This window comes from Pseudorca crassidens, chromosome 19, assembly GCF_039906515.1.
Source record: "Pseudorca crassidens isolate mPseCra1 chromosome 19, mPseCra1.hap1, whole genome shotgun sequence".
NCBI lineage: Eukaryota > Metazoa > Chordata > Mammalia > Artiodactyla > Delphinidae > Pseudorca > Pseudorca crassidens.
In genome coordinates this window covers 5,519,901-5,539,616 of record NC_090314.1, presented here as the reverse complement: position 1 = coordinate 5,539,616, position 19,716 = coordinate 5,519,901, and the positions used below count along the sequence as shown (strand labels likewise).

The 19,716-nt window shown below is 44.5% G+C and overlaps 1 protein-coding gene across 2 annotated transcripts; it reads left to right on the top strand.

Annotated features, from left to right (window-relative positions):
• Window positions 1-1,386: 1,386 nt before the first annotated feature.
• On the top strand, window positions 1,387-14,987 carry ZNF287 (zinc finger protein 287). Of its 2 annotated transcripts, none has more exons than XM_067715329.1 (6): window positions 1,387-1,401; window positions 2,465-3,064; window positions 3,735-3,835; window positions 5,726-5,852; window positions 6,296-6,382; window positions 10,738-14,987. In XM_067715329.1, the coding sequence occupies exons 2-6, from the start codon at window positions 2,662-2,664 to the stop codon at window positions 12,297-12,299; spliced, it is 2,280 nt and encodes a 759-aa protein (XP_067571430.1). In that variant the 5' UTR covers window positions 1,387-1,401; window positions 2,465-2,661; the 3' UTR covers window positions 12,300-14,987. The 2 variants fall into 2 exon arrangements, with proteins under 2 accessions (XP_067571430.1, XP_067571429.1); XM_067715328.1 differs by lacking the exon at window positions 1,387-1,401 and adding an exon at window positions 1,415-1,623.
• The last annotated feature ends 4,729 nt before the right edge of the window (window positions 14,988-19,716 follow it).

Here is a 19,716-nt window from a genome sequence, read left to right as displayed (position 1 = left end):
AGTCTGTCAGGAAGGGCAGGCTAGAAGCTTTGTCCAGAGTTTCTTCTTCATCTAGGAAGCCTCAATTCTGCTTTGAAGGCCTTTCAACTTATTCATTCAGACCCACCCAACTTATTTCAGATAATCTCCTTTACTTAATTCATCTGAGTTTATGGGCTTTAGCCACACCTACAAAATACCTTTACAACACCACCTAGGTTAGGGTTTGATTAAACAGTGGGAGACTTAGCCTTGCCAAGTTGACACATCAAAGATCATCAAACTACCCAACTTTCTTGTTGTTCAAATTTGTCCGGTGTGGTTAATATTAAGACTCTCTGACACTCCACCCATCATGAGATGGGGTCTACATCAGACTCCACTTGATTCTGCACAGACTTGTGACTGCTTTGACCAAGAGTACAATGGAAGTGATGCTTTGTGACTTCCGAGGTTATATCATAGTCAGCTTTGGAGCTTGTCTCTTGTTCACTAGAACACCTGCTCTTGAAGCCCAGAGCTGCCATCTCAGCTGCCGGCTGAGTCCTTCATGCCGAAAAGGCCACATATAGGCACTCTGGTCATATCCAGGCTGAGCTCATCTTTGAGCCATCTCAGCCAGAAGAGGAGGCATATGAGTAAAGAAGACATCTTGGAAGTGGACCCTCCCGGCCATCAAATCATCTCAACTGAGGTTGCAGACACAGTGGAGCAGAGAAAAGCCACACCCACTGTTCCCCTTCCAGATTCCTGACCCACAGAATCCAGGAGCATAATAAAATGCTTGTTCTTTAACTCCATTAAAGAGTTTTGCCAACATTATCTAACGTTGGTTTGCCAACACAGCATTAGATAATGGGACCCCCTGAATGTTTTTCTATCCTTTTATTTTCAAGCATTTTATGCTGTGAGTCTTTCATAAACAACGTGACGCTGGATGTTGTTCTTTTTTCCGATCTGAGAGTCTCAGAATCAGATTCCTGCGGAGGGACTCGGAGACTTTACGAGTGAATGGTTATGAGCAGTAAACCCCAAACCAGCACTTCGGCTCTTTCTGCCTTAAGACCCACATCTTCCCTGTCCATCCTTCCTCCGTGAACACTGCCACCAGGTTTTCTCTGGTTGATTAGCGCGGGGCTCCAACCGCCCCCCGCCCAATCCGCATTCCCTTCCCCCAGATGCTGTAGCTCCCCGACCTCCCTCCCAGTCGTCTACCAGACCTGACTCTGCTCAGGCAAACTTTAAAGTTCCCTCAGAACCTCTGCGGCTAACAAGCAAGTCCCGGCAATGGGCGGAGGAGGTTGCCATGGAGACGGGTCCAGGGTCCGCAGGTCTGGCAGGGAGGGCCAGGCGCGGCTTCCGATTGGCTCCGAGGGTGCGCGGCGTCCTTCCTGCGCACATGCGCAGTGGCGCCGAGGCGAGGTCAGAGTGGAGTCGGGGCGCGGTGGGTTCCGGGCCGGGCTTCCCAGGACCGGCTGCACGGGCGGCTCCAGCCGAGGCGCCGTTCTCTACGGGACGGACGCGGCGGGGCCGAGGCCCCTCCGCAGCGCGGGACCGAGCCCGCCACGCAGGCGCCGCGCCCGCCGCCATTGTTGCCCGGGGCTTCTCGGGCCGCTCGGCTGCGCGTCCCCGATCCGGCCACAGGTCAGGATGCGGGCGGCCTGCGGGGTCGGGGCTGCGGGGCAGGGGCTGCAGGGCAGTCCCCGCGCAGCGGCCCGCGAGCCTCAGACTGCGGAGTTAGGGGGACCTCGCGGGGGTGGGGAAGCGAGGAGTGCCTCTGCCCTGTAGGCCTGGTGCGCAGCCGGCTTTGGGGGACACGACGGGTTGAGGGGGCTCAGAGCTGGAGCCCGTGGACAAGTGGTGTCGGTTCTGCTCCAGGTCAGGTCTGCAGTGAGGTTTTCTGCGGGAATCCTGGTTTCAAATGTATTCCTTAGGAATTGTGTCCTGTAGAAGCTCTAAACGGGCTTCAGGTTACACCAGTCTGCTTCTTTCCCGTGCCCAGCCCTCTGGTAGTGCAGGGCTGGAACAGTCTGGCATTGATACGCAGAGCGGGTAAACGGCTCGCCCTTTTTCCCTGACCGTTCCCTTGGGAACCTTGAGCTCTTTAAGGAGAAGTTCTCCTCCCAGTTTTTTCTAAATAACAGATTTGCTGTTTTTTAGAGGCACTTCAGTCATTACAGCTTCTGTACCATCAGTGACTATAATACTGAAGCTTTTGTTTTTCTGTAAAAAATGTTTGTTTCAACAAGTTAGAAGTTTGATCTGTCTTTTTGCTTTGCTTCTATCACCAGCCTTTTATGGCAGCCCCAACCCGTGCCCAGGGCACGTTGCATCTATTTTACAAGTCTTAAGGATATCAGGGAGGTAGAGTACGGTAGACTCTCAGTGTTTATTTGTACACTGTGGGTCGCCTGCCTATTACTGTTTGTGCATATGGCAGAGCCCACCAGGAATACTTGACCTTGTGTCTGTTCTTGTGTTTCAGGGTCTCTTAGCCACCCCTACAAGTTCTGGGCTCAGAGTTTGTAAGGAAGACTGCTAACTCTACCTTGCCTCTGTCCTGCCCCTGGCCGCAGCAGCCCTTGGTAAATGCCTTTGTGGTTCTAGCATGCGACTTCAAGCATTCGGCTCACTCCTGGAGAAATAAAGGCTGTTGCTGGGTTGACTCTCCTGTGTGTAGCCATGTTCTCCCCGAGCAAGAGGACGACCAGTTCGTCACGTGCCCAAGTCCTTCTAATGTGGAAGCCGGACAAGGCTCAGAGTGGACCCCGCAGTGCTGAGAAGGAAACGCTCGCCTCAAGACTCCTGCGTGACACTGAGACCTGTCGGCAGAATTTTAGGAATTTTCCATACCCAGACCTGGCTGGTCCTCGAAAGGCATTGAATCAGCTCCGAGAGCTCTGCCTTAAGTGGCTGAGACCCGAGATTCACTCAAAGGAACAAATCCTGGAGCTGCTGGTCCTGGAGCAATTCCTGAGCATCCTGCCTGGGGAGGTTAGGACTTGGGTGAAGTCCCAGTACCCGAAGAGCAGCGAGGAAGTGGTGACTCTGGTGGAGGATTTGACTCAGATTCTAGAGGAAGAAGGTAAGACTTGTAAGGGCAGAGAGAGGAGGAGTCCTGGGTGGTCCAAGAAGACAGCCATCACGTCAGAGAGCAGCCCTTTGAGGTGATTAGAAAAACGGAGGTCAGGGAGTAAGTGAGAACAGACTTCACTGAGCCCCGTCCCACCTGGCATTCCTCTTCCAACTGCTCGGAACCCAACACACGTTCTGTAAACCCAGAGGACGTATCATAAACAGTGGCCAGACACAACCAAATTACCCCTATGTGCGCCCTCAGGAAGTTTCCCTGCAGAGGTTTGAACCATTCTGCCAATAAATCATTTGCTTTGTGAATTGGGTTTTATGGTAACATACTTCCAAATATGTAGAGAAGTGTCCAGAGAATATTTCTTTACTAAGTAAAAAGACAGCTCACAAAATTTCTATCGCGCAAGGGTTTAGTAGAAAACTCTGAATTTGGTACATATTCTGAAGCATCCCAGAGCAGACTTCGTTTTTGAAGCCTGCTCAAAAACAGGACAAGTTTCAGGATAAGTCATTGCCCCTTCTCTCTGGTTCTGTGAAGCAGGGGCTTTGTTTTTGGTTTCCTTCTGATTCCTCGCTTTAAGAAAATGTAGGCTTCTATTGGTGAAGAGTTTCCTAGGCTATTCAAACAGGGCTGATCTCCACCACGGTCTCTTTCTCTTTGCTAGCTGTTCCTCAGAGCTCCACCCTTTCCCAGGAGACCCCAGAGGAAGACCCCAAAGGAAGACAAGCTTTCCAGGCAGGGTGGCTCAATGACTTCGTGACCAAAGTGAGTGTCAGTTTCTTCTCTGATTTTAAAATGCCTTCCTAGTGTGTGAGGACATTTTCTAACCTGGCCCTCTACCTTCTGTGACCCCAGAAGTCCTATGAAGGACCTAAGCCTCAGGTTTTCTCCTTAAGTCACTGTGGCCTGTTAAGGTAGGTGAATGACTTGTATAGGAAATGGGATCCATTGCTTCCCGTGATATCCCTTTCCTCACTTTTTTACTTTAAAGCAGTGGTAGTGCATAGAGGTTAAGGGATTCACCTCCACAGCCACATGGATCTAGATTTGCTTCCTGGTTCTGCCACTGAACCTGTGATTTGGGGCAAGACACTTAACCACTCATAGCCTGAGTTACTAAGCTCTAATGAATATTCCTCTTAGATTGTGACAATTAAATATTATGAGACCTGTTAGCCTGGATTACAGTACGTGATCAAGAAGATCACAGGAAGATTAGACAATAGTTATTATTTTTCTTTGTTAACAAGTAATTAAAGGCCATGTATTGTTTGATGTTACTGTTTATTACAAGTCTGTGTTATTTTAAGGAAGAGCAGCTCAGGCCATCTTAAGAGAAAGGTTTACTGTAAAATACACTGTAAAATATACATGGTCTGAAATTGGTAACCAGAGTAAATTATTATTTGTAGATAATATGAATGTTTACAAAAAAACCTAAGAAAATCAAGGGAAAAACTGTTAGAAACAATAATAGAGAATTTGAGTAAAGTGACCACGACAGAAAATGGCATACAAAAATTAATCACTTTCTTAAATATACATAAAAATCAGATAGATGCTAAAATGAAATAAAAGGTTCCATTCACAGTATTACCCCCACATTTAAAATAACTACGACTAAGCGTAGTATAAGGTTTGCAGTCCTGTGTTATTCTGTAGACATGAAAGAAGCCTTGAATACTGTAAGACTGCCAGCTCTCCCTAAATTATACACTTACATGTGATTTGAAAAATCCCAGTACAATTTTTTAAAGAAACTTACAGAGTTTATTTGAAAAACATGTGGGAGTAAGCAAGAATTTTTTTTTTTAAACAAAGGAAGGAAGAGCAGAGGGATGCTAACTTTACCTGACTGTGAAATGTATCTACAGGTACAGTAGTTCAGTGTGGTTATTGGTACCAGTTTTATTTTAGAAAGGAAGAAGGGAGACTTCCCTGGTGGTCCAGTGGATAAGAATCTGCCTTCCAATGCAGGGGACACGGTTTCCATCCCTGGTTGGGGAACTAAGATCCCACATGCTGTGGGGCAGCTAAGCCCACATACCGCAAATACAGAGCCCACGCGCTCTGGAGCCCAAACACCACAACCAGAGAGTCCACATGTCGCAACTACTGAGTCTGTGTGCCACAACTAGAGAGAAGCCCGCACGCCACAACGAAGAGCCCACGCACTGCAACAAAAGATCTGCATGCCACAACTAAGACCCAGCACAGCCAAAAGTAGAGAGATAGAGAGATAGATGATAGATAGAAAGATAGATAGGAGGGAAGAAGGAAGGGCTCTGCATTCCATCATAGAGCACAGAAAATACCTTAAAATGTCAAACTGTAACACATTTAATTTATTTGTAAGGCAATGCTTGAAAGTCAAACCATTCTCTCTGTGTCATCAATGTTTAAATCCTTTTATTCTTTAAGATGGAGCCACCAACGCATGCACTGAAACTGATGTATTCTACTTTGTTTTCAGACTTCCCCTCAGGCCATTCAGGTCTGCTTATCCATACATTGGGTAAAGGTATTGACTAGGTAATTTTTAGGGTCCTACCAGCGCTCAAGACTCTGGTTTCCCCCACCACACACACACCTGTGCTGTCGCTGTCCCCTTCCTACTAGTTCCTGAACCAAGTTAAGTCACGTTTGATGTTTCAGGAATCCATGACATTCACAGATGTGGCCGTGGACATCACCCGGGAGGACTGGGAGCTCATGCGTCCTGTGCAGAAGGAACTGTACAAGACGGTGACGCTGCAGAACTACTGGAACATGGTGTCTCTAGGTGAGCGTCGTCCGTGCCCGGCCCTCCTCCCTGCATACACACCCGAGTCTTTCTCCCCTCAGCTGTTAAAAATGGTCAGGCCTAGAGGTGAGCGTGCTTGTCCGTTCAGGCACAGAAATGGCGAAGTTCTGCTCCCTTTTCCCAAATGAAAGGTTTCTAAGTGAAAGGTCATCAGGAGGTACAACGCACAGCCTCCCAGGGCCACCACCCGACGCCGCGTCCTGCCCAGTGCCTCCTTCCCCGTGATCTCTAGGCGTGCATCCTCCAGCGTGCAGGAAATTTTTGTCCCAGCTCCGAAAAGGACAGTGACCTCATTCATGAGGTCATGTCCGTGAACCATTCTTTTCCTGTAGAGATCTGTCCTCATGGGTAAGAAGTCAGGTAGGAAAACTTGAACAACTGTTTATCTCCAGGGTAAAACTCACTCTGTTCCTCCCGAACAGGACTTACAGTGTACAGACCAACCGTGATTCCCATATTGGAAGAACCATGGATGGTGATAAAAGAAATTTTAGAAGGCCCTAGTCCAGGTGAGAGAACCACCAGCCGATGAGATTCTTTGTGCTCAAGAGCCTGTACTATCCTAAGTATGGTGAGATGTGTTTTCGCATGTGGCCAAGTCACTTGGCACAAAGACATCCCAGCCTGTTGAGAACACTGGGCTGCTTGGCGTTGCTTCCTTACAGAGGCCGTCTTCGGAAGAGATTTTCCAGGTGTCATTTTTACACGCTGCCAACCCACCCCCAACCCCCCTCTTATTTTGTGCTTCTCCATGACCCCTGGGTTCCCTCCGTTAGAGTTTTGTCTGGGGCTTTCCGTGTGTTCCCTCCCTCTATTTTTAAGCATGTATGAATGTCCCCTAAAATCTTAAATTTCAAACCTTCTCAACTTCTTTTTGAGTTTCTTTTATTCTGTTTATTGACAAAACTCTGTAGCCCCCTGCCTCCACTCTCCTCATTCCTTTCTTTTTTATGTTCTAATTATTGCAAAAGATAACATGTTTGCAAGATCAAAAATTGTAAAAATATATAAAGCCAGACCTATGCAGACAGAAGTCCCCACCTGTTTGCCGCATTCACCTGGTTCCTGCATCTGTGTTGTCACCTGTGGCTCGACACCTAGAGGTCACGTGACTGTTCTATTCCCTGATGACCTTCCAGTGAAGGTTCTTAGCATCCTCTGTGGATCCTTGCTTTATTACATTGCTGGTTGCAAAATGGTGATTTTCTAATTCCACCATCTCTTCTAAATGATTAATCTGTAAGGAATACCTATCCCTCTCACCCCATTTTTATGTGTAGATGTCACTATGGACTAGTGGAATTTTTAAAAATTCAATGTATTGTTAGTCCGTTAATTCCAGTGGGGGGGGGGTATTTGTTTTTGTTGCTCAGTTGTCCCAAATTTCAGCGATGGGAGCCTTTCAGATCAAGTCCTTCTGAGACGTCCCCATTAGTCTTTGAGCATTTCCTTGCTTTCTGGCAGAGAATGGTCTGTGGGCTCACTTCATGCCTACCTTAGACCTGGAATTTCTCTAAGGAACAGTGGTTCGTCTTAGTGGGGATTAGTGATGAGAGGCCAGGATCTGGGCAGTGAGTGCGCTCACTACTCTGGGTACCATTGCTTCTAGATCTGTTCAGTAGATAGAGCTGTGGTGTGTGTGTGTGTGTGTGTGTGTGTGTGTGTGTGTGTGTGTGTGTGTTGGGGTTTTTTGTTTTTGTTTTTCTGTTTTTTTCCTGTGGTACGCGGGCCTCTCACTGTTGTGGCCTCTCCCATTGCGGAGCACAGGCTCCGGATGCACAGGCTCAGCAGCCATGGCTCACGGGCCCAGCCGCTCTGTGGCATGTGGGACCTTCCCGGACCAGGGCACGAACCCGTGTCCCCTGCATCGGCAGGCGGACTTCCAACCACTGCGCCACCAGGGAAGCCCTGTTTGTAGGTTTTTTGAATCCTGAGTTCATACTGGTGACTTGAATTCAAATCTAGCACCACAAGGGCAGTCTATCTTGTACCTCCCCATATCTGTTTTCTACCTCCTTTCCCACAGAATGAGTCATCTGGTTCCCAATATCAGTATATCTGCTCATTTGCTCTGTCATATAATCACACAAAAATGGTTTCAGAAGTATATCATTATCTGTCAGATAACAGACTGCTCAGGTAACGTTCAAAATTCCTTCATGTCCTTAGAATATATTCCACTAAAGATATAGAGGATACTGGGTTCAGAGTTAACTTGAATTCTTCCTTTCTGGTTATCTTAACAGTTTGATACACAGTTAAACTTGTTTGATTACATTTGTATTCAAGTTTAGTATTTTCTTGTTTCTTTAATTTTACATTTTTGAGTATGTAAAAACATTAACGCAGTTCAAAAGTCAAAACTATAGAAAGGTGTACACTCCCATCCCTTCTGCCCTGTTCCCGTCCACTTCCTGTAGGTTACAGGGCTCACTTATCTCTCGTTTATCCTTCCTGTCTTTCTCTTTGAAGAGATAAATCATAAATATAGTCTTATCTCTCCTTTTGTATACAAAAGAAGTACACTGTACTCTTTTGCATTTTGCTTTCCTATTCCCTTTTTTTTTGTTTTTTTTTTAATTTCAGCCGCTGCCTTCTAGTATGTCTACCAGTATTGATGCCGGAATCTAGCATTAACAGCAAATTAAACAATAATGACAATATAATACTCTAGAGTGAATTGCTTAACTTTTTTAAAAAGTTAACTTTATCTGGTCATCTGGTATTTTGAGGGTCCTACTACTTGAAAAGCTAGTTCTTCTCATAATTTATGGCCTATTTGCTTTAGTTGGCAGAATGACCCAAAATATACAGTGAATTCTTTAGGCAGAGAGTTCAGCACACTCTCAACACTGAGCAAACCCATGGCAAGATGGAGCTAGGCCTTTGCTGGAGTCAGGACCATCTTCTGGGAGGTGCTGCCCATCTGGGACCACTTGAGGTTTTTGGTGATTCAGGTTGAATTAAGGCTGTAAACCCACAAGAGGGGCAGTTTATGATTATGTATTTTGGGGGGAGATTTTGCTCCCACCAAAGAGCACAAAACTGAGAAAGGCAAGGTCCTCTTTTCCTTCTGTAGCGCTGAGGTGTTTGGGTTTTGTTTGTTTTTCTAGCCTGTCCTTATACAGGGTGTAGCACAGAGTGTGCAGACTCCTGCCAGCTGCCCCAGGTTGGCTGCAGGCTTTGTCTTCTGGCCCCCGAGCCCCTTGCACCCTCAAGGGGAAGCTGAAGGTCGTCAGCAGGATGGAGGAGTGTCTCAGGAAGCCAGCTTCAACTTTTGCTGACGTCTGGTCTTCCTGCTCTCACTTGATTTTTGGCTTTGAGGATTTCACTTTCTTATCAGGTCAGAGACGTATAAGTTGAACCTTTGGTTAGGGCATCTCATCAGTCATACCTGAGGGAATGGAAACTTCGATTATTCACAAATCGAGCAGTAGTGTTGGCTTTCGATGGCCGTTCCTGTCTCAGAACTTTATGGTCTTTACATCATACAGGACCCAGCCATTCTTTCAGGTTCAGCCCAAACCAGATCTGCGCTAAAAGTGTTGCTTCATTACCTGGTCAACACTGATCTCTTCTGCTAGAAATATTACACCACTGTTTGATATTTAACACTTCTAATCGGTCCTTTCCAGTTAGTTATATACACATATTTAAGCCCTGCTTAATGATCTTAATTTCTGAATTACCAGTAAACTGACTGGTTTAAAAATGTGTGCTTTTCTGAAGGAAATGTAAAAGAAGCATAAGCCATTTCCAGAGTTTGCATCTGAGTTGGAAATACAAGAAACACACAAAACTGTGAAATAATAATATAAAGCCAAGTTCTGCCATGGGCCCAATATTTTATTAGGTTGGACCATATGAAACTGCTGATATTCAGCCAGATTGACCTACAAAAAAGGCAGTTTCATATGATGCAACCTAATCTGTACTTTAGGATTCTAAGAAGGAGGAGAGAAACATGAGCTGGGCCATAAGCATCTTTTTCAGTAGGTGGAGAAGGTGTCATAAGAGAAGCCTGGAGTCTGGAATTAGTGGCACCTTTAGAAGATCATAAGGACATAGTTGTAAGTTATGTGGATAACTTTGAACTTTAAGCTGAATATGAGTTGTGATAGAGGAGGGAGTACAGTAGAAAAGGCTAGATTATTTGGGGTCTCAGTACTGAGTGGAGGTATTTTAACTTTTCTTTCTTTAACTTTTGTCCTTTAAGCCGCTGATCCTGAAACTTCAGTGTGATTCAAACCTCCTGGAGGGCTCAGCCCCACCCCCATTTTCTGACTCAATATGTCTGGGAGGGGCCCAGTCACTTGACATATTTCAGGTGACAGTGATGCTCACGCCACTGGTCTGGGGATTGTACCCCTGAGAACCATGGCTTCAGGCTGTAAGAGTTACTAGACGTATTAAAACACGGAACACACACCGTGAAACTGCCTCCAGAATATTACGTACAGTGTGCAGGGTAGATTGGAAGGAGGAGTGGTGACAGTCAGCCTGCTTTATGACCCATTATGTAAATTACAGCTTATATGATTATAAATGTTTGTGTAATAAAATTCATCCCAGGTTGTCCCACAGTTTATCGTCTATTTTTACTTCTTAGCTCTGTCGCCTGACCTAACCTATTCTATTAACTCCACACTCGTGTTGAATAGGGAGGAGCCTCTCCTTCTTCAACAATTTACTCCTGTTTTCTGCCCTTTTATTCTCCTTTCCCAAGCATTAAGGACCATGTTATGAGGTTGTCAGAGCCGTAGTCTTTTTAGGCATTTTATTTATGTTCATTATTTTGTTTCTGCTTCGGCAGTTTCCTTTCTCCAAATAGAGGAAGACTTTTTATGTACTTTTTAAATTTCAGAATGGGAAACAGAAGCCCAAGAGTGTACTCCGGTGGAAAATGTTTCTAAACTCACAAAGGATGGAACCAAGACCATCAAGCTGGAAGAACCCTATGACTATGATGACAGATTGGAGGGGCAAGCAACGGAGGCCTTCAGGAGAATTCCCACCAATGAGAGAGATTTCAGTTTGAAGTCAGTCCTTTCAGAAGAAGATCGTGCAGAAGACTATAAATATGATATATATAGAAGTAATTTTGAAAAGCATTCAAACCTAATGATACAGTTTGATACCCAACCAGATGATAAAACTTCTGTGTACGACGAAAGCAAGGCCACCTTCAGTCACGTCTCTTATGGTATTGTACACAGGAAGATATACCCCGGAGAGAAGCCTTATAAGTGTAATGTGTGTGGGAAGAAGTTCAGAAAGTACCCATCCCTCATCAAACACCAAAGTAGCCATGCCAAAGAGAAGTCTTATGAATGTGAAGAATGTGGGAAAGAGTTTAGACACGTCTCATCCCTCATTGCACATCAGAGGATGCACACTGGAGAGAAGCCCTACGAATGCCACCAGTGCGGGAAAGCCTTCAGCCAACGCGCACACCTCACCATCCACCAGCGGATCCACACGGGAGAGAAACCCTACAAGTGCGATGACTGTGGGAAAGACTTCAGCCAGCGTGCACACCTCACCATCCACCAGAGGACACACACGGGAGAGAAACCCTACAAGTGCTTGGAGTGTGGCAAAACCTTCAGCCACAGTTCATCACTGATTAATCACCAGAGAGTTCATACTGGAGAAAAACCTTACATATGCAACGAGTGTGGGAAAACGTTCAGCCAGAGCACACACCTCCTTCAGCATCAAAAGATACACACAGGAAAGAAACCATATAAATGCAATGAGTGTTGGAAAGTGTTCAGTCAGAGCACTTACCTTATCCGACATCAGAGGATTCATTCTGGAGAGAAGTGTTATAAATGCAACGAATGTGGAAAAGCCTTTGCTCACTCCTCCACTCTTATTCAGCATCAGACCACTCACACTGGAGAGAAATCCTATATATGCAATATATGTGGGAAAGCCTTCAGCCAGAGTGCAAACCTTACCCAACATCACAGAACACATACCGGAGAGAAACCCTATAAGTGCAGTGTGTGTGGCAAAGCCTTCAGCCAGAGTGTACACCTTACTCAGCACCAGAGGATTCACAATGGAGAAAAACCCTTTAAATGCAATATATGTGGGAAAGCATATAGACAGGGTGCAAATCTTACTCAGCATCAAAGGATCCATACTGGAGAGAAACCCTATAAATGCAATGAATGTGGGAAAGCGTTTATTTATTCATCATCACTTAATCAGCATCAGAGAACTCATACTGGAGAAAGACCCTATAAGTGTAACGAATGTGACAAAGATTTTAGCCAGAGAACATGCCTTATTCAGCACCAGAGAATTCACACAGGAGAGAAGCCCTATGCATGCCGTATATGTGGTAAAACCTTCACCCAGAGTACAAACCTCATTCAGCATCAGCGTGTTCATACAGGTGCCAAACATCGTAATTAATGCATATGGGAGACTTCATTTAGGTTTTAACACTTAACCATTTAAAATTCTATTTTGTATTCTGTGTTAGAAACATTATTCAAGAGAAGTGCAATATGGGTTAGATTATCACTCAGCAGAAGTATCAGAATTAGTAATGTGGATATAACCTATTTAAATGTACTGTGAAATTTAAGAAGAAAACATTCACTTCTTAACCTTTATTTGATACCAGTTTAATTCATTCCAGAAATAAACCCTAGGAAAGTAAGAGTACTCAAAATCCTGTAACTCATCAACTCTTACCATGTTTCAAGTACTTCTTAAGGAGGCCTTACGAATGTAACTTGGGAAAGCTTCCATCCAGTAGAGCTTTCACACCAGAGAGTAATCCTGGGGTAACAGAAAAAAAGCTGCTTTCAGGCCTTTAGTTCTTCTCAGCTTTGAAGCCTTAAATATGTAAAGGTCCCTTCCCCCTTTTTATTTCCCTTTTCCTCTTATACCATAACTGCCATGTGGAGCCAGTAGGTTTGCAAAAAAAAAAAAAAAAAGTTGAAAGTATCTTAACAATTTCTATGTGACCACAGTTTAATTATGCTTTAAATACTGAAACATTAAAGAAAGAGAAGCTTAATGAAAGATGATCTGTTAGGAGAAGCTAATGTGTCTATAATCCTTAGACGTGTACAAATTTACAGGCAAAGATTAAACCCCCAAGCTTAATATGTAAGACATATTAGACTTAGTTTCACTAGCTTTTGACAACTGTCATCCAGAAGGAAAAAAATAAGAATACTTTTTTGTGTGTGTGTGGTACACGGGCCTCTCACTGCTGTGGCCTCTCCTGTTGCGGAGCACAGGCTCTGGACGTGCAGGCTCAGTGGCCATGGCTCACGGGCCCAGCCGCTCCGCGGCATGTGGGATCTTCCCGGACCGGGGCACAAACCCGTGTCCCCTGAATCGGCAGGTGGACTCTCAACCACTGCGCCACCAGGGAAGCCCAAGAATACTTTTTTTTTTTTCCCACCTGATTCCAAAATTCATACCTTAAAGTTCCCCTGTGACTTAACTGTAGAAAGTCTGTTTCTTCCTTTGAAACACGTTTCTTGAGTGCCTGCTGTGCTCAGGGCCCAAACTTCCTAACTGGATTCTTCCAGGGCTTAAATGCCGAAAACCACAGCTGGTTTAAGCAATAGAAAGCTTTCTAAAGTAATAAAAGATAAAGTCAAGGACATGGTGTTAACCAGTACGTCCTGGAATGAACCTAAGAAACCTGCTAAAATGGGTTGCCAGATGCAGCCCCATTATCTTAAGGAAGTAATGAAAGCAGCTATTTAAATAGTATGAGGAAAAAAACAAGTAGTGGAAAATAGGTTTGAGTTCAGTGCAGAAAGTGGGTTGGGGGAAAAAATTGAAGACGTAAGGGTGAGGAAAGAATACAGAGGCAACTGTTATAACAACTGAAGTGTTGCTGGACTTGGTTTACCTAAGAAAATGAATGACTACTTGAATTAAAAAGCAAAATTCAGCCTGTTTATAAGAAGAAACTGAAACTGAAATGACTGATTTCAAAAGGATAATTGAAATTGGTACTCCTTGTATGTGTAAGTAAAATAGGGATTACTCTTAAAATAACAGGGAAAAAAAGTTTCATTGGAAAAAGAATTGACGCAGAAACTATCATTGATACAGTAATCATTCAACAATAACTGAGTTTGTGGGGTCCCAAACAGCATAAAAGGAAAACTGGTAGAAACACAAATAGAAACGGGTGAAAATACTATTTACTATCCACAGCATTGCACTCAGAATTTAAGACCATGTCCTGAGAGCTGACCTTTCCTCTTGTTCTTGTTTCTTTCTTCAGTGCCTTGCATATGGTAGGTGGTCAAGTTATGTTGGTTGAATTAATGAATAAATAAGTAGTCAAGTTAGACTTGAGTAATAAGGTAGAAGTAACTGATACGGAGTGAAATTGGCAAAATTTAAAATACTTTTCGGTGCATACATGCAAAGAAATATTTAACAAATATTGGTCATTTGTTAGTGACAGGAACTACTTAAAAATGAAGAATGAGAATCCCCAAATCTTAACAATGGGGATATTCCTGAAAAATCATGGGACATCTTTGCAGAGGAAGTTTTCCTGAGCTAGGTGAGGAAAACCTGATATAAATTCTGGTGTCATAAATACCAATTTAAGCATGTGTTGACCATGCAGCTTCATTTGGACGTTGGAAAAACCTGGTTGGCCAGGGGCGGGGGGGGTGGGGGGGGCAGTGGCTAAGGACCTGGGGTACCAGCATCTTCAAGTCTTTCTTGTTGAGTGTTTTCTTCAAGAAGTTGCTTTCCCCTTGTCCTCCTAATAGTTAACCTTGATGTCACGGAATCATCCTTCACAAAGTGCAGATTTTCTCCAGGTTGCATAATACTCAAATTATGCTTATGCCATAGTTATCATGTTAAAAAATAACCATTGTATTTAAGATGCAATTTTTATAATAGCACTTCATAACTTACACAACGTTGTTTTCTCCTGGAATGAATGTGTGGAATGTTACAGTCCATAGCGCCTTTCTTTGCATTGATTTGTATTTCCTACCTTTGTGTGTTTTATGTAAATAATGCATTTATAAGGTCTTCCACTGAAACACTGAGGCAACTGATGCTCTTATAAAATAACAATAATAATAATAGTGGAGAATCCGAGATCTTTGTGTTTTTCCCACTTTTACAGTTGTCTGATCCACGCTTTGAAGTTTTGTTGTTTTTTTGGTTTGGTTTTTTTTTTTTTTTTTTTTTTTTTTGCGGTAGGTGGGCCTCTCACTGTTGCGGCCTCTCCCGCTGCGGAGCACAGGCTCCGGATGCACAAGCCCAGCGGCCATGGCTCACGGGCCCAGCCGCTCCGCGGCATGTGGGATCCTCCCGGACCGGGGCACAAGACCGTGTCCCCTGCCTTGGCAGGCGGACCCTCAACCACTGCGCCACCAGGGAAGCCCTGAAGTTTTTTTTAACAGGCAGTCTTATTTCCAACTTTTTATTATGAAAATGTGCAAATATACAGAAAAGTTAAATAATAAAACAAATTGTATATCCACCTAGATTTAAAAATTAACATTTTGCCATATTTTTTACTGAACAATTGGAAAGTAACTTACAGACATTTCACCTCTAAACACTAAGCATGCATCTCATAAAAGCAACCACAGTAACATTATGTACCTCAAAAAATGAACAGTACTAATATCTAGTGCTCAGCCCATGTTTCCATTTTCCCTATTGATCCAGTCTCATTGCAAGCCTTACACATGATTGTCTGTTCCATCTACCTGGAACAGCTTCCCACCTTTGATTTTTTTCCAGGACTTTTTTTTTTTCTTTAAATAGAGCAGATCAGTTGTAGAATGTCTGAGTTTCAGGAGGTACCTGATTGTTTACATGTGGTTTGTTTTTCTTGTTCCTGTAGTTTCTGTAAATTTGCAATTAGGGCCAAAGGCTTGGTATATTCAGGTTACAAATTTTTGACATTAACACCTCACAGATATATTTCATATTGCATCACAACAAAAGTCTCATTAATATCTGGTTGACTCACTATCTGTGATGCAGAATTTGATCACCACATCTTCCCAATGTAAGGTATGTTTTTACTGTTGCAGTTAATAGATAGCCTGTGCACTGACACCAGCAGTGCACGGATAGCCCGTTTACCAACAGCCTTGTATCTGGTGGTTTTGGGATCCAATGATGATGATCCTTGCCGGAATCAATCATTTCGTCAAGATTTGCAAAATGGCGATTTTCTTTATTTGTTTTGATTGCGCCATGTGGCGTGCGGATTTACATTTACTGACTGGCATTCTTTAAGGAAGAGCTTTCCTTCATCGGCTGGGAATGCACGTAGGGTCATGCTCAAGTCTTTCCTTAAATTACCAGTTTTGAGAGGCAGGAGTCACTGGCAGTGATGACGAGTGATTCAGTGTGTCACAAACAATTATGATAATTGTTTCTGATGCTCTAATTATCCCAGATTTGGCCAGTTGGAACCCTTCAAGTAGCCCTTTTGTCCTTTGACATTACCCCTCCAATCTCTGGGCATTTAATGGCCTTTTTTTTTTTTTTTTGTAAATGTATTTATTTTTGGCTGCATTGGGTCTTCGTTGCTGTGCGCAGGCTTTCTCTAGTTGCGACAAAGGGGCTACTCTTGGTTGCGATGCACGGGCTTATTGTGGTGGCCTCTCCAGTTGCAGAGCACAGGCTCTAGGCTCGCGGGCTCTAGAGCACAGGCTCAGTAGTTGTGGCGCACGGGCTTAGTTGCTCCGCGGCCTGTGGGATCTTCCCGGACCGGGGCTTGAACCCATGTCCCCTGCATTGGCAGGCGGACTCTTAACCACTGTGCCACCAGGGAAGCCCTGGGCACTTAATGGCCTTTTGACAAAGCCATCTCAGGTTCACCTTGCACTTTAAATGCCCCAGGTATGACATGAGCCATTTCTCCAGGAATCCCTGGCTCTTTTTAATAGGTAGCAATTTAGAAACCAGATCTGGGCAGTGGGCAGGCTCACTGCTACTGGGCGTGCTTAGCAAGTGGGCTGAGCCCTTCCAACCATTGAGTCTGCATAAAGGCAACTCTGCCCTCAGTTTCATCAGTTACATAATATCTATGTAATGGGAGACATAATTACCTCCCAAAGGACTCTGGGAGCAAACAAGTCTTGCTGAGCAAACTAAACTGGAGAGAACACAAGTGTTAACGCTTACTAGGAAAGCAGCAAACTTAACCACGAAGTCTTTTGCCAAGGCCATCAGCAGAGCATTTCCAGAGGACGGGAGCGTGTCAGTCAACCTGGCAAGTGGGTTAAGTAGAGGGCAGTTAAGAGCAACGAAGTAAGGACACCAGCTATGTTGTGTTTTAACTATGAACTTGATGATTTACTGTGTTGATAAGTTAATCACACTTCTTTCCCATCACATTTCCTTAAGGCAGGTTTCTGATCTAAATTTGAATTCTGAGAGTCTATTTCATGCAAAATACTAGTTTTTCTTGCTAAACTTTTATTTGTTCTTTAAAACTTAAAGCCATTAGTTTTCACTCGACGCTCTATCTTCCGGCCGGTATGAATTCACTTGCACGTGCCTGTAAATGTACTTCCAGCCCTCTATTTCCATTACTTTCCTCGTGGCGCTCTATTTCACTATAATTATCCCACCTCAGAACACTATAACCATTGAACATGGCAAGCATGTGCACTGCGGTGATATGTATGCATGTGTGTGTAAGCCTGTCAGCAGCATTGAGTCTGCTGTGTAGACGGGGAAAGTGAAGCCCAGGATGCTGACCTGAGGTCACGTACACAGTGTGACAGAACAAGGGTTGGAACCCATGGCTCCAGCCCTTAGTTGAGTTCTTCCTGTAAAATATTGTTAAGTGAAAAAAATATATATATATATATATAGTTAAGTGAAAACTGAGAACACAGAAAGTATGTACCTAATTACGTATTTTGATGAGATTAGAGCATTGAAAGTTTTTGTCTCCCCGTGTTTTTTAAATTCAAATCTTTATATGAGAAGAGCCCAAAAAACGATGCACTCCCCTCCCCCTTCCCATTCTGGTCTCCCACCCAGATCTTTTCCCCGTTCGGCAACCACGTGGTCAATGACCACCTGGACCATCGGATTTGGGCTTTACCCCTCCATGTTCCGGTTCATTCTTCTCTATCCCAACAGCCACTACCTCATTTCAGGCCTTTCATCAGCTCTTGTTTATTTTGTAGCTAGGTTAAGTGTTCACCCTACCCCAGATCTTGCACCTCTCACTGTATGTGCCACATTTGCCAAAGTAAAGACATCTAACCAGGACCACCACATGCAGCTGTGCAGGTTGAGGCGTGCATGTGACTGTGTCACCATTTGCTGAAAAGCCCTCAGTATCTCACCGTCCACAGCAGTGGCTCTCACTCTTAGCTGAATGTTAGAATGACCTGAGCAGCTGATTAACTTCATTTGGGATGGGACCTGGACCTCAGTGTTTCACTGCCCAGGTGATCCTAATGTTCCAAAGTGGAGCAAGGGCAGAAGCAGCGAAGCCAATTAGGAAGGTGTGTTTACAGGTGATTCAGAGGAGAACTCGTGGTTGCGGTAGAGGTGCTGAGAAGTGACCCAGCACGTGGTGTGTTTTGCAGGTAGAATACAGGACTTGCTGGTGGCTTGGACTGGGGTGTGAGGCAGAGAGGAGCCATGGACGGCTGTCGCTGCTCCCAGGAGGAGAGACTGGCGTATTCACTTCTGTATCTCCTACACCAAGCACAGCGCCAGGCACATGGCAGGAAGTAGGCCCTCAATAAATGTTTGATGAGTGCATCTCTGCAGGAACCTCTGCACAATAATCAAGATTGTTTCCTCAGAAAAAAGAATAATTTTACATGTCCATCCAGAACTGCAAAGGGTCTGGGATTTTACTTGACTTCCAAGATAATAAACTAGCCTGTTATTTTCATGGGTGCTGGCACAAGACATGCGACTCCTGGGTCAAAGACAAAGAACTTTGTTACTCGTGGCAAGAGCAGTAGCCAGAATTCATATCTGAGCCAATTACCCTTGCTTTCCCTCATCCCCACCCCAATCACAAGAGGGTACCGGTGGGCCTAGATGGCGGGACTGCATCACAGGAAAGCAACATTTGGGGAAATCACTCCTTTTATAGTGAACGGCAAGCAAGCATGCTCTGTCCTGGGACACGCTGCTCGCTGTAAACACAAGCCTGAGAAGTGGCCCAGGTAAAGATACCAGCACAAACATGTAGGGATACTCAGGGCCGTGGCCTTACTGTCTCTCCCAAGAATGCCCTTCCACTGAGAAGGGGGGGGGTCGTTCTTGCCTACAGGTAAGAAGAGAGGAAGCAAAATGAAGTTGCCTGTTCCAAGCCTACGGAGTAGAGGCCTTTTCCTGAAGAAAAATCTTAGGTCATACTAAATCAGACCTACACCCAGAAGTTGAAAAGTAATGATCTCACTACACTGTACACTGATTTAAAACTACACCTGGACTACTTGATCTCATTTTTGGGCATCATGCTTTACACTAGAGTGTAATACATTACATGAAACTTAAATGGTTGAAAAAAATTAGAATATCTCTTGACACATGAAATTCAAATTTCAGCGTCAATAAATAGTTTTACTAGAACACAGCCACACTTATTCCTCTAAATATTGTCTATGGCTGCTTTCCTGTTGCAAAGACAAAGTCGTGGACCATCAAGAGACCTGAACTATTTACCTTCTGACTCTTCACAGAACAAATCAGCCGACTCTTGCGTCTGCACAACAGGGTGCGGGCTGAGGTCTACCGGCTGAGCGAACACCAGACGAATTAGCAAAAGGAGCAACACTCGGGGTGTGCAGAGGAGGGCGAGAGCACTCGGGGTGTGCAGAGG